The following is a 14,965-nucleotide window of genomic DNA, read 5'->3' as shown; positions in this document are numbered from 1 at the left end:
GAATATCAGTTAATGCTTTCTGAGGATCCTAGTATTCGGTTAGAGCAGTGGACACTGCAATTGCATATTTAGAGGTGCCACACTCAAGGCTGTGCCCTGTGCTGTGCAGACAGTCTTGTATGTTCTTTCTTATTCCCTCTCACCCCTTTTTCTCATAGCCCAGTGTGAATTTTATTCCCTTATACAAAGCTTGGATAAATCCTACTCCTAATTACCCTGCTAGAGAATGTCATTGATGACTATATGGTGGTACAACAGAAGCAGAGCAGGGCAGATTAAGTGACACTTGATATTTTGGGTCCCCTTCAGTACTGCTAGCTCTGCTTTCTATATACACAAGAATTCTCTTCTGAATGACAGTAAGGGTCATTCTTTATAACCTTGTTGTTTCTTTAGGTTTTTTCTTGTAAAATATGTAGTTCAAATATTTGTGGATTAGGTAACAGTGTTCCTCTTACCTCCTGTGTTTTTGTTTTGTGTTTTTACCTCCTAGAGACTACAAAGCAAACTTCAGGAGATAACACATCAAGATGAAAGTAAGTTCCTGAGTGTAATTTACAATTATTTCTTCCCATGGACCCCATGTTTTAAAAGATGTTGTCTAACAAACTGCATTTATTGACTAATAATTACGTCGATCCGCATAAATACTTGAACATTGATCCCAATTTTAGCTTGTTTTCAAGAGCTCCTAATAGGAAATCATGTAAACCATTGTGGCTTTGTGGTGCCATCAGTGGAGTTCAGGGTACAGAAAAGTAGGCACTTTTCACTGGTATTGTTTTTTTGATTATATTTCTCTGCCAATTTTTAGTTATATATAAATAAGATGCATAACTAAATATTACTGTAATACCTAAATATTACTAATATACCTAAATATTACTGTAATATGCTAAGCAATAGCAAATCAGAGCTTCTAATGAGGAATAGCCAGTGTTTTCTGCACTGAATTTATGTAATTTTTAGCACAAAGCAGTAAAACTTGACAGTATGGAATGTTAAATGGCCTTGTCACAGATAGATACAAAATTCCCATTATTTTCCTAGACACTTGAGTGGGTTTTTAAAAAATGTTTATTTCTTTTGAGAGAGAAAGCGAGAGTGTGCAAGTGGGGGAGGGGTAGAGAGGGAGGAAGGGAGAGAATCCCAAGCAGGCTCGGCAGAGTCTGATGCAGGGCTTGAACTCAACGAACTGTGAGATCATGACCTGAGCCAAAATCAAAAGTTCGATGCTTAGCCAACTGAGCCACCCAGGAGCCCCTATATTCCTAGACATTTTAGAAACTAGATTTATTTTTTTTTAATTGTGGTAAAATTCATAGCACAAAATTTACCATCTTAATCATTTGTAAATGTACAGTTCAGTGGCATTAAGTACATTCACAGTGTTGTGCAACCATCCTCACCATCAATCTCCAGAAGTTTTTCAACTTCCCAAACTGAAATTTTGTATCCATTAGACAATTACTCCCGTTCCCTGCCCCCCCCCCCCCCCCCAGTCAGTCTCTGGCACCTACCATTCTACTTTCTCACTCTGTGAGTTTGATGAGGTATCTTGTAAAAGTAGAATTATACAACATTTATCCTTTTCTAAGTCTGGCTTACTGGCCTAGCATAATGTCTTCACAATTTACCCATGTTGTAGCACATGTCAGAATTTCATTCCTTTTTAAGGCTGAATGATATTTCGTTTCATGTATATACCAACTGCATTTTGTATCCTTTTGTCTGTCAGTGGACACTTAAGTTGCTTCCACCTTTTGGCCATTGTGAATAATAATTCGGTGAACATGGGTGTACAAGTATCTTTTTGAAACACTGCTTTCATTTCTTCCGGGTATACACCCAGAAGTGGAATTGCTGGATTAAATGGTGATTCTATTTCTAATTTTTGAGCAACAGTTGGGTTGCTTTTTTCTACAGTGGCTGCATCATTTTTACATTCCCATCAGCAATACACAGGGTTCCAGTTTATTTAAGTCCCCACCAACACTTGCTGTTTTCTTTTTTTTTTTTAAGTTTATTTATTCTGAGAGAGAGAGAATGCATGTGGGGGAGGGGCAGAGAGAGAGGAAGAGAGAGAATCCCAAACAGGCTCCATGCTGTCAGCACAGAGCCACATATGGGCTCAGTTGCAAAACCATGAGATCATGACCTCAGCCTGTATCAAGAGTTGGATGCTTAACCGGCTGAGTCACCCAGGCGCCCCTCTGTTTTCTTTAATAGTAGCTATCCTCGTGTGTGAAGTAGTAGCTTATTGTGGTTTTCATTCATATTTCCCTGTTGAGTAGTAATGTAGAGTGCCTTTGTTATGCCCAGAATTCGTGATCCCCAAAGACCACCAGGGAGCCGAGTCGGATGCAAAAGCAAAGAGCCGGCATAGGTCCACCCTTTCACCTTTTCATGTGCATATTGGTTATTTGTGTATCTTCAGAGAAATGTTTACTCAAGTTCTTTGCCCACTTTTGAATTGGATTATATGTTTTCACATCACTTGACATTTTCAAAATAACTCTTCCAAAGTTCATTTGATAGGCGATTTTTAGATTGTCCTGTGTATTTAACAATCAGCACTTCTCTTAGAGCCCGTGGCCCACACATTTCCTTAAACACGTTTACCCTAATTCTTTATAAATTACTTATTTATCTATATTCTTTATGGTTAGATCCTAGGTTTTAGGGTCTGTGTTGTACTGGGGTCATTTGCTATTATACTGAATCTTTTTGGAACCTCAGCATACAATTGAGTGATTTTTCCATATTTAGTTCAGCTAAACATTTAATAATTATTTTTGTACTGTCAATCTCTGTTCAGTCAGATTATGTGAGATTTATTGCATTTATGATATTTTCCTTGTTAATAATTTTTGCAGACATTACATAAAGGATTGAGGGAAAAGTAAGAAGAATGTTTCCTAAAACTGCATGATTTCCCTAAAATCACTGCAAGAAGCAATACATTTCTCAGTAATGGTCTCATGTCCACTATTTACTTTCAGATTTAATATTTTTCTAGATACTTAAGAATTTGGGAGGTTCTGCTAATTGCAAGACATTGTGCTAGTTCCTGTGGATTATACACAGATGGCTAACATAGCCGTCATCCAAAGAATTAGCATCTTGTGAAAGAGACAGGTAAATGAAAACATCAAATGCTAGAAGAATCAAGTATTATAAAAGAGGTACAGTGAGAGTGGCAAAGGATTGTGGAAACTTAGGGAATGGTTTGAAACTGATGAATCAAAGATAGTTTGTGAAAGACATGACCTGTCAAGTGAGACTGGAATAGTGAATAGAAGTTTGATTGGGAAAAGCAAGGAAAAAGCATCTGGGCTAAGGAGCACATCATTATGAAAGTGCCCGGTCAGGAACCTCAGGAGTAAGACCTGGTGCAGTGACCTAAGAGCACAGAGGGCGAGAACCTGAGCCAGACTGTTAACTATGTTTAGTTAGGGTCAGAGGTTTATTTATGTTTTGTTTTTAAAACTTGGAAGTCTTTAATGATTTTTGTGGATAGAACTGATGTGTTTGTGACAGTATAAAGGAGAATGAGGGAAGCAAGATTTGGAAGTCAGAAGTTTAATTAAGAAGCTGTTGCAGTTGTGAACGTGAGGTGAAGAGAGCCACAGGGCAAAAGTCATGGCATGTGAGGGCACAAAAGTAAAATCAGCAAAAGTGGCAATTTAGTTGGACATGTGGGTGAAGGGGGGTGGGGCATCAGAGATGACAGAGATTTATAAACTGACTTAGAGGTGATGGTTTCATTAACTTAGTTTGGGAAGGGGGAGGAGAAGATTTGAGGTGGGAAAAATGGGTTGGGTTTTGCACATACAAGTTCAAGGTGCTTGTAGTCATCGATTAAGCAGAGTCTGACAGAGTCTGTCAAAAATTCACCCTGCAGATTATGAAAAGAATAAGGGCTGGAGGTGTATGTTCAGAAGTTATTAGTGGGGCATCTAGGTGGCTCAGTCAGTTAAGCATTTGACTCTTGATTTCAGCTCAAGTCATGATCTCAAAGTTTGTGAGTTCGAGCCCCGTTTGGGGCTCTGCACATCAGTGCAGAGCCTCTTAGAATTCTCTCTCTCCCCTCTCTCTTCCCTCTCTCTTTGCCCCTCCTTTGCTCATGTGCGCATGTGCTCTCTCTCTCTCTCTTTCAAAATGAATAAATAAACTTATTTATTAGCAAGAACCTAAGAGTCAAAACCATAGGAGGGGAGGAATTATTGAAAAATGAAAAGGAAAGGGCCTAAGATATTAAACCTACACTTAAGAAATGGAAGGGGCACCTGACTGGCTCAGTCGGTTACGCGTCAGACTCTTGACTTCTGCTCAGGTCATGATCTCATGGTTCGTGCATTTGAGCCCCACGTTGGCGTGTCACATGCCACCAGCACAGAGCCTGCTTGGGATTCTCTTTCTCCCTCACCCAATACCCCTTCCCCGCTCACACACACATGCTCTCTCTCTCAGAATGAAGAAATAAACAAACAAACAAACAAATGGAAAAAGAAATAGTAGAGCAAGAAAGGTGAAAAGTAACCTTTCCACTAACTAACCCACGAACAGAGGATTGGGACTTTAACATAGCCAAAACATATTAAAATCTTAAGCATGATGTGCTTTATATGTGCTGTGAATGTCAGATGTTTACATGGAAAACTCCTCTTATGCTAAATTGTCTGTTTTTTAATCTAAGCCTTGGTATCATTCTTATGGAAGAATGGTATTATATAAGAATTATATAATGGAAAACTAGGGCTCTGCAAAGAAAAAATAGTTTAATTTTTTCCAGAAGCTCTGAGATTATCAGTAATGTATCCTTAAGTATTGTTAACAATTTTTCTGAATCTAGAGGCCAAAGAGGACCTTTCATTGAAGGATGTTGAAGATACCATGGTAGAGACAATTGCCCTTTGCCAGAGAAATTCACATAATTTGAACCAGCAGCAAAGAGAGGTAGGAAAATGACTACTTAGGCATATTTAAAAAGTCTGTTTTGGTCTGAAACCCGGAATTAATTCTCTTTTCCCTGCCCTCTGAGCCACCTGAGTTTAATTCAGCTGGATTTTAATCACTGTTTAGTGCTCCCAGGAGTACAAGCCTCCTAAAGTTATTATGAGGAGTGTCTGTCCTCTTTGTTCTCACAAAAAGCTTTATATTCCTAGATCTGGCTGTGCTGCAGAATTTAGGTGCATGAATACGAGATGTCCTTGTTCTCTTTGGACTGAGATTTTGTGTATTCTGTGTAGTGATACTGTTGGACGTGTCCTCATTTATCATCTCTTCTATCCCCTGTGGAGGAAAGTGAGCATGAGGAACTGGAGGGAACCCCTCCAGGGACACAGAGCTGGAAAAGGTCAGAGAAGGCTGCGATATGGTTTCTCAGCCTTGGCTGCACATTACAGTGACTTGGGGAGCTTTGAAAAATCCCAGCACTGAGGCTGCACCCCAGATCAAGTAAATTAAAGTCTCTGGATTGGGACCCAGTTGTCAGTGTGTTTTAAAGCTTCCCACATGATTGCACTGTATAGCCAAGACTGGAACCATTGCTGTAACAGATTCAGACTGCCACAAGGAAGAGCACAAAACGGAAGGAGGTAGAGTTGAGCACCTGGTGCAGGTGGGAGTTAGAGCAGCAAAGCAGAAACTAAGGGGGCGAGATGTGACTTGACAGCCAAATTCTGCTTCAGTTTTAAGAAGTTAAGTTACAGTGTTGGGGTGCCTGGGTGGCTCAGTCGGTTAAGCGTCCGACTTCAGCTCAGGTCATGATCTCACAGTCCGGGAGTTGGAGCCCCACCTTGGGCCCTGGGCTGACAGCTCAGAGCCTGGAGCCTGCTTCGGATTCTGTGCCTCCCTCCCTCTCTGCCCCTCCCCTGCTCATGCTCTGTCTCCCTCTGTCTCAAAAATAAATAAAAACATTAAAGATAAATTTAAAAAGGAAGTTAAGTTACAGTGTGATACGGCATCGTGACTCCTCTGTGCCTGCCTCTCCAGGCTGCAGCCTCTGTCTTGACACCACCTAGCCCCTTTCTCTTACTGGCTTTCCGAAATGGGAAGTAGGAGAAATTTTTTTATGTATGTTTAGCCATACATGTTACAACGAAAGTAATAAACTTATTTTTGTTTTCTGTTCTTATCAGTTGGGTAAATTTCTGCTTTACATTTTTGTCGAGGATTTTTTAATTAGGCCATAAATTTTGAAAACCTTTTAGAAGATAAATGTGTACAGCAAACGCATTTATATAATAGATGTGATTTTTGTTTCTTTATTAAAAAAATTTTTTATGTGATATGATACATATTCATCATTTTTTTTTAGGGTTTATTTATTTTGAGAGAGAGCAAGAGAGTGATTGTGTGCAAGCAGGGGAGAGACAGAGAGAGAGGAGAGAGAGAATTCCAAGCAGGTTCCACACTGTCAACATAGAGCCCAATGTGGAGCTCGAACTCACAAACTGAGATCATGACCTGAGCCAAAACAGCAACTGGACACTCAACCAACTGAGCCACCCAGGAGCCCCAGTAGTTATCATTTTTAAAAATCCTGCAATCCAGAAAGTTACATAGAAGAATGTTTTTTTTTTAATTACCCTATAAGAGTACCTCAGTGGCTCCATTGGTTCAGTGTCTGACTCTTGGTTTGGGCTCTGGTCATGATCTCACGGTTCGTGGGTTCGAGCCCGGTGTAAGCCTCTGTGCTGATAGTGCTGAGCGTGCTTGGGATTCTCTTTCTCTCCCTGTCTCTGCCCCTCCTGCTCCTCCTCCTTTGTTCCTGCTCTCATTCTCTCAAAATAAATAAATAAACTTTGACAAAAAATTACCCTATAAAATCCTATCACCCAGAAATAACCATCATTATCATTTGATGACCATCAGTCTAGATATTTTTTATCTGCCTAGGTTAACATGATTGTAGGAAAACTGGATCACGTAATACTTGCTTTTGTAAATAAATATAGTGTCCAACTCATTTAGGAAGCTTAGGAAAAACTGAGGACTTTCTGAATTTCAAACAATATTTCGGCACCATACTATCTCTTAATAAATATCACTACAGCTTAAAAAAAATCTGAATGACTGCAATAGATTGGAATTACTATGTTTATAATTACATTTCAGTTTTTATAATATCTGTGATGCGAAGCCAGTAAGGAAATTTGTACGAACTCATGCTTGCTCCAACCTCTCTTCTCCATCCCTCTTAATTTTAATACATTATGTTATTTTACCTCATTAAGGCTAGTAACACATTCTTTTCTGTATCCAAAATTCCCACAAATTGTTCAACCTTTTTTAAATGGATGATAAGCTTTACACCAGTCCTTTTTGCCATGATTTTTCCATTCCTAAAGTTTTTATTTTCATTTATCTTTTGGTTAGCTGGCTGTATTTGGACATGGTTATATTTTGGTAGAGAACATAATAGGGTAGAATTCTTAAAGCTGTGTTCATATATACTTAATTCTAAGTCTTTTTCACTTTTCAACCCTCCCATCTCCTCTCCAGTATCTTATTTGAGACTCTCGCAACTTCTCGTGGACAGTTTAAGCAAAAAACGATGATTATGTCTTTTAAGTAAGGCTGTTTAGGTTCACATAAGCTGAAAATATGTCCAGATTCACATGTATTAATGGTAGAATTAGTTATAAAAATCCATGCCTCCAGAACTCTAGGGATTATTCTGACTGTATTTGAACTCCGTATCTCTTAATCAGACGGGAACAATGCTTCCTTTGATGTGGCCAAAGGAAAATTTATTCTTTTTTTTTTTTTTTGGTCTGAGTTGGAATTTGTTTTAATAAAGGTATTAGATGTTAGACTTCTTCCTATCCTTTGAAATTTTCATTCTTTAAGACTATTATTATACCATTCACTGGCTGCCTGTAAGAAAAGTCTGTCTGTCTATCCTTGTCTTAGACACACACACACACACACACACACACGCACACGCGTGCAGACACACACATGCTCACTACTCTCTTTATGACCCCACTCTCCAACAATTGGTTTCTGCTTCATTTCTGAACAAGTTTTATGACAACAACAAAAATATTTGAATGTTAATTTCTTACTTTATTGCCTGAAAAATGCTAGACTGATTTTGTGTGATACCAAAACATTAAGTTTGGGGGATTTTCATGGTTGTTTACCTTGATTCTCTTTGCTTTGTTTTTGTTTTGTTTTGGAGAGAGAGAGCAAAAGCTGTTGCCACAGACACTAAACTAACTAGAAAATTTGAAGTACTCGATAGTTTAATGATGAACTGTTTGTAGTATCTTTTTCTAAAAGTTGTCATCACAAGATTTAATGTTACGAGTATTTACGTAAAAGTCAGACTGCAGGAAGTTGGGCTGTTTGTCCTTTCTCAAGTTGAATCTCTACCTGTCCTACCTTTGTTTATCTGTTTACAAGGCTTTCCTGATACACATATAATAAAGAATCTGGCTTTGTTGTGCATATAATTCCCTAAGAAGAAAGCTGTTTATTACATAACATAACAAAGGAATTCAAGTTTAGTTGTGTTGCTTTCAGGGAATGGTTCATGTGGAGATTTAGTTAAAGAAGAATAACTCCTGGAAGTAGGGTGTGAACACATTTCATGGCTATTACCTCTTACAACCATGCTTCCCCCCAGGCTGCCATTTATACTCATTAAACAACTAATCTTTACAAAGGTATTTCTTCTAAATTGTCTGGATTAAATAAGAAAATTTAAAAACCAAATTTATAAACATAATAAATATAAAAAACAAGATAAAAATGTTGCCATATACAATTAAATTACACAATTAAAATACACAGAAATAAATGATGTGGTTATAAAAACAAGCTAAAATAGGCAACTAAAAGGTAAGCTAAGTAAAGCTATCTCAGAATAAAATACAAGATTAAAAGTTCATGAGTACTAGATAAAATAAATTAAAATTTCAATAAAATAAAAACCAAGTTAAAACCAGTATCTTAAGAACTGGAATGCTTGAAAAGTCATCAGTATAAAATCTTAGCTCTTCAATAGAGCTCTTCAGTTGGGAGGTCACCCAGTGGGAAAGTTGCTGGACCCTCAGCCTGTCTCCTTTGCCTTAAGGGGCTCCCATATCTCCACTACCATAGGACTTGTACAGTGTCAGGTAATGGGTGACACATTTCCCTTCTGTATTTACAGAGCTTCCTAGAACCACTCTTGTTCTGCTCTGACCTTTCTTCATGATTCCCAGATGTTTGCAGGAATAGGTTCCTCCCAAGACATAGAGTTAAATAAAGCTTTTGTAAATGATTATCCAACAAGAAACTGTAGTCGAAGTTTTGAAATGTATTAGTTTGATTTTTGATGATAAAGATTTTTCCCAAGGCTTAGGAAAACACAGATTTTGGAGTCACAGCACCAGTTTACTGACGGTGTGATCTTTGGCAAATTACTTTTCTAAATTTCAGTTCTTATCTCAAGTGAAGGTCATGCTTACGGTGTAAGGCTGTTACAAGATTGAAATGAAAAAATTTGCGTAAATCATTTAATAGAGCACCCAACATAATAGGAATAAATGATGATCTATCTACTGATGTGGTTGGAAATGTTAATTGAAATAATGTTAACTTCTACTTCTTGGTCTGTGATGACTAAGGAAATACAAAATAATGCTTGAGAGTGGGAACAAATTTTTGGATAACCTTCATTGATTGATCTTGCTTGACATCGCTAAAGAGAAATGGGGGAGGGGGTGGAGATGAGGTAGTGGAGGGGGCTGTTCTCTGTTCTCTCCTGCAGTACATAGGGTTATTTAGACTTGGTCAGTGATGGTTTTATAGCATAGTATACAAGAACCTGACTGGAGGCTCTGCCGTGTCTGCTTTGAACCTACCTTCTCCCGAGACACAGGAGATTATAGTTCCAAGGTCTAGACTTACTGACTTCAGTTTCTTTATTTTCCCAGGGTGCATGGTAGAGACATCTGTTTGAGCTATGGTCATTGTTTCTTACTGTCTTTTCTTTTCCCAGTCAAGTGTTCCATCTTTTCTTTAAAAAAAAATTTTTTTTTGCAAGCAAATGTATGTCAGAGGCACATTTCAACCTGTAAAACACTATGCTGATGCTAATCTTAAAAATAACAGAGCGCTGTGGTTTCCTCTGACATTATAGGCACTCTGGTTTCCATTATTGGAGGCAATGATGGCCCCTCAGAAGCTCTCTGGTTCAGCTGCACCTCATCTACACCCTGAAGGTAGGTTTATTGAGTCCACCTACACCATCACCAATTATTATCTGCTAAAAATTATCATTACTGTTTTTCTTAATGAAATCATAGTGTAGTGTTAATCTCCCCTTTTATATTCAGTTTTTTCTATGGCACCAATTCTGTCATTTGTCTTGAATAATAGTAGCTTTGTTACTTATCAACAGTAACTTTAAAATATCCAGCTGGCCCCGGTTAGCTAAGTTTCTAGGAAGCTAGGTAAATCCACTATTTTTCACTAACTTATAGGGAAAACCAAAACCTCTTATTTTAAACTAACCTTAATGTTAACATTTTGTTATTGTAACAGCTCTGAGATCTCTGACCATGCAAGTTCTAAACAGCATGGCAGCTTTTATTGCCCTTCCATCCATCTTGCAAAGAATCTTACAGGTGAGTTAAAAGGGGGGCGGGATTCAGTGTTGATCAACTTCAATGAATATTTTAGTTATGTTTAAATAACAGGCAAATGAAGCTAATGTTTACATGGGTCTCTAGAGTAATGCAGCTGATTTTTGGCATTGCTAAATATCTAACTTAGGACAGACGTCCTTGAACCTTTCCTGGTGCTCCAGGAGGCTAGGTTTGCCTGGCACACACCCATGAGCTTCAGTTAGGCTGTGCAGCCTTCAGATGTTCACTGTTATCTTGGGATTCAGATGTACAAGCTTCCTATTCATATGCTAACTGGGAGAGAATCACCATTTATTTGCAGCTAAATATGCTTTTTAGATTAAAAAAAAAAGATAACTTACAAATGAAGTTAATATCAGCATTTCCTAATTATTGGTTGTAACTTAAATTTTCTAGCTCATCATAAAAAATGTTGTTATGTTCAAGATTTCATCCCCTGTTCTAGATTCTAGCCGACTTTGTGTCCAAAGCCTTTGTAGGAAACATTATTTTACCCTGTTTTCCTCAGCAAAAAGGGCTGAACACTCCCAGCATCATCAAAAGAACGCTAAAAATACCCTATGATATATTTTGTGAAAAACCTGTGAACATTTTGGGGGAAACAGTGGGAATTATCCTTGGAATCCATTTTGTCTTCTTTCATCTTATGCAGCATGAGACACGCCAAGAAAAAAGAAAAAGAGAAAGAAAAAATCGAACAGCACTGTGATACCATTGGTCTTTCTAATTTTCAGATGATTTTTCTCCCATAAAGAATGTCCCTGTCAGCTCTCTTTTAAGGCTCGCCAAACTCTACTTCAATCTGGTATTAAGTGTCTGGGCCTCTGCGGATACAGACTGCTGCGTCCGTAGTCTCTCATCACAGCTTATGTATCTTTACATGCATTATCTCATTCGGTCCTTATCATGTGTTGGATAAGTCTTTGATATAGACTGCTTCTCTTATATCCATTTTGGAATACTTCATAATGTGTTTTAGTCATATATAAAGTAATATTTTCGTAAGGCAGGAATACTTTACCAAGTAAATCAGAAAAAATGAAATCTTAAAGCCGAAAGTGGCTCCTCTCTCAGTGTATGCATTTTGCTTTATGTTGAGCTGTAACCACACTTGATGATACATGAATTATAATAAATAAAAATCAATTTTTCTCTTGGTGATTTTAAAAATTTTGTTTTTCAAGCTTCCTGACTTTGAAGGCTTTTGATATTAGAAAACCTTCCCTTTATTTTGAGCTATATTGGCAGTCATTTCATTTTTTTTTTTTTTTGGCATTCATTTTAACTGCGTTCTTATCATATTTCTACCTTCAGTAGTAGAAAAAGTACCTGCCACCTTCTACTCCCATTAATAAGGAGTGTATGCTATTTTTTATTTTATTTTTTATTTTTTTTCCTTTTAAATTTGTTGCAGGTTTTTTTTAATTTGTTGCAGTTTTTTTTAATATGAAATTTATTGTCAGATTGGTTTCCATGCAATACCCAGTGCTCATCCCAAAAGGTGCCCTCCTCAATACCCCTCACGCACCCTCCCCTCCCTGCCACCCCCCATCAAACCTCAGTTTGTTCTCCTTATTTGCATGCTGTGATTACTGTAACAGTAACTCTACCTTATATTTGTATGGAGATTTTTATTTTTTCAAGGTGTTTTCACAAATAGTATCTCCTTTGAAACTCACAACAACCTCTTGAGGTAGAGAGGGCTACTACAGAAATTTCTTGATGAAGGAAGAAACTAAAGTATGGAAAAGTTAGTACGTGGCCCGCCGTTAGTGGCAAAACCCAGGCTACCACTGCAGTCTCTCACCTCCTAATTTATTCTCTTTCCTATTGTGTCTTATAAGCTTTTCAGTTGTTTCACTGCCTGGTCTTTTGAGGAGTTTAATTAATTATTCGTTTATTATATGTTTCCCTGTTTGGTCATTTCCTGTGTAGATGAAAGGCTTAGCTCCTGACCTAGAAGAGCCGAGTAGCTTCATAATAGTTTTGTTTTTTGAATAAATTAGAATGAGTTGAGTTTCTACATAACTTTAGCAGAGGAGTACCAATGAAAGTACATCTCTGGGGGCGCTGGGTCACTCAGTCGGTTGAGCAGCCAACTCCTGGTTTCAGCTCAGGTCATGATCTCAACAGTTCATGAGTTAGAGTCCCACATTGAGCTCTGTGCTGCCAGTGTGGAGCCTGCTTGGGATTCTCTCTCTCTCCCTCCCTCCCTCCCTCCCTCCTTCCCTCCCTCTCTCTCTGCCCCTCCCATGCTCACTCTCTCTCAAAATAAATAAACTTAAAAAAAAAAAAAAGAAAGAAAGAAAGTTTATCTCTGAAACAGATTGGGTAATTTGAGAAGATTTCCTGGAGGAGGAGATGTCTGAACTGAATCTTAAATAGCCTAAAGGAATCAGGGGGAAAAAAGGAGATAGCACTATTCTAAGCGGAGTGAACTATATATACAAAGAATGTGAGGTAAAACATGGTACATTTGGGGGAGTTGCAAATGTTTAAGTATGCTTGGAACATAAGACAAGAATAAAGGTGAGTCACGGAGCTGAAATTTGAGACTTGCAGGGATTGTGCCTTTAATTGCTTTGTGAACCATAAGGTTGGACTTCGGATTTAATTTTAAAATTTGTAGATTCTCATCAAAGGATTTTAAGCAGAGGAATGATGGAATGAGGTTTCTCTTTAGAAAGATCATTCACCCTGTATGTTATATAGGATAAATTGAAAGGGATCAAGACTGAAGGCATAGAAATACCTAGAATGTATTAGGTACTCAAAGTTTGTTAATTGAGTTGCATAGAATGGCTAAGAGAAGATGAATTTGGAAATTAGTAGAATCCACTTGACTTTTTGATGTTTAGAGGTAGGGAAATTTAAGAAGAACTCGTTAGTGTGATTGACTAACAATGAGCCTTGGGAGAATACAAGACTGGAGTTTATAGAAAAAAATAAAAGTGGAGACATAGACTTGGAAGTCATCAACACAGAAGTAGTAGTTCAATACTTGAAACTAAGTGAACTTTAGGAGGAAGTGAATTAGCAAAGAAAGCAGAAGGCCAGAATTGGAGTTACAGAACATCTAAGAATCAGGTCTATTTACCGATTTTTTTTGAGTTTATTTATTTTGAAAGAGAGCAGGGGAGGGGCAGAGAGAGAGGGAGAGAGAGAATCCCAAGTAGGCTCCACGCTCAGCACAGAGCCTGATGGGGGGGCTCACTCTTATGACAGTGAATTCATGATCTGAGCCAATATCAAGAGTTGGACTCCTAACCGACTAAGCCAGTCAGGTGCCCCTATTTACTGATTTTTATTTACCATTAGAACAGAAGGGCTTGGGAATAAGACTATACTTTGCTAGTACTCTGTCACCATCACCTAGCTCAGAGGCACCTGGCATACAGTAGGTACTTAATATTTTTAGAGTGGATAAAAGGTCAAGGATGGAAGAATTCCACTTCTGGCCAAGATGGAGTAACAGAGGCCCGATTTATCTCCTTTGCCTGAAACAACCCAAAAAATGGACAAAGTATATGAAATAGTTTTAAAAAAACACTGAGTATCAGGCAATGAAGGTCAGTGATACCTGAGGGACAGGAAACAGAGTAAGCCCTGTGTTTGCCCCAGCTTAATGTCTTGAGAGACTTTCTAGGCAATAGTGCAGGAAGGGGTATCACAGCCAGTTTCCAGTATATTCATTGCTTTGAGGAGATGGCGCTGAGAGTCAGGAGTCCAAGATGCCCAGAGTTTTCAGGCAAGTACCAGGCAAAAGAACTCTGGAGATAGACCAAAGGCCCTCCTCAAAACGTACACAATCTCAGGAAACTAGGGAGGCCAGGGAAAGAAAGACATGAAAGGATCAGAGGGAATTATACTTGTACTCACACAAGACCAACAACAAGACTAGAAGGAAGAAGACCTCATAATTCACCGAACATTGGGTGAAGTACTCGGAAGTACTCAGTAGTAGGAAACAGCCCTAAACTACACATAGCTCCAGCCATGCCTTTCAAATCTTAAAAGCAAGACCTGAAAGGATCAAACTTTCCGAGTAATTTAATTGCATCCCAGATCAAAGGTTAAAAATGCTTTTAGGAATAAAAAAATATCTAGGTCCCAATAGCATATGACACTGAATCAAAAATTACAAGGTGTGCAAAAAAGTTGGAAAATGAAACTCAGATATGACATTGGATGTTAGAATTAGCAGACAAGGACACCAAAACAGAAAAAAGATAAGTGAATTTGAAGACATAACAATATAGACCATCCGAAATAAAAGTAAGTAGAATGAATTGGAAAAAAAAATGAACCAGAGTTATCAG

The 14,965-nt window shown here is 38.2% G+C and overlaps 1 protein-coding gene across 13 annotated transcripts in view; it reads left to right on the top strand.

The window, feature by feature from the left end:
• The window catches only part of VPS8 (VPS8 subunit of CORVET complex), a 253,159-nt gene that overhangs the window by 171,409 nt on the left and 66,785 nt on the right, over positions 1–14,965 (top strand). For 12 of the 13 annotated variants that reach the window (XR_008297776.1, XR_008297777.1, XM_027061270.2 and 9 more), the window contains 4 exons: positions 494–536; positions 4,856–4,959; positions 10,139–10,220; positions 10,543–10,625. Coding sequence is in view for 11 of the 13 variants with exons in the window: in XM_027061270.2 (XP_026917071.1) it covers positions 494–536; positions 4,856–4,959; positions 10,139–10,220; positions 10,543–10,625 (312 nt within the window). In the remaining 2 variants the exon portion in view is untranslated. The remainder of the gene's footprint in view (positions 1–493; positions 537–4,855; positions 4,960–10,138; positions 10,221–10,542; positions 10,626–14,965) is intronic. The other variant, XM_053221131.1, reaches the window with a different exon arrangement.

Source organism: Acinonyx jubatus, chromosome C2 (genome assembly GCF_027475565.1).
Source record: "Acinonyx jubatus isolate Ajub_Pintada_27869175 chromosome C2, VMU_Ajub_asm_v1.0, whole genome shotgun sequence".
In the NCBI taxonomy this organism is placed as follows: Eukaryota; Metazoa; Chordata; class Mammalia; order Carnivora; family Felidae; genus Acinonyx; species Acinonyx jubatus.
Note: the sequence above shows the minus strand (reverse complement) of the source record. Positions and strands in the feature narration are given on the sequence as shown.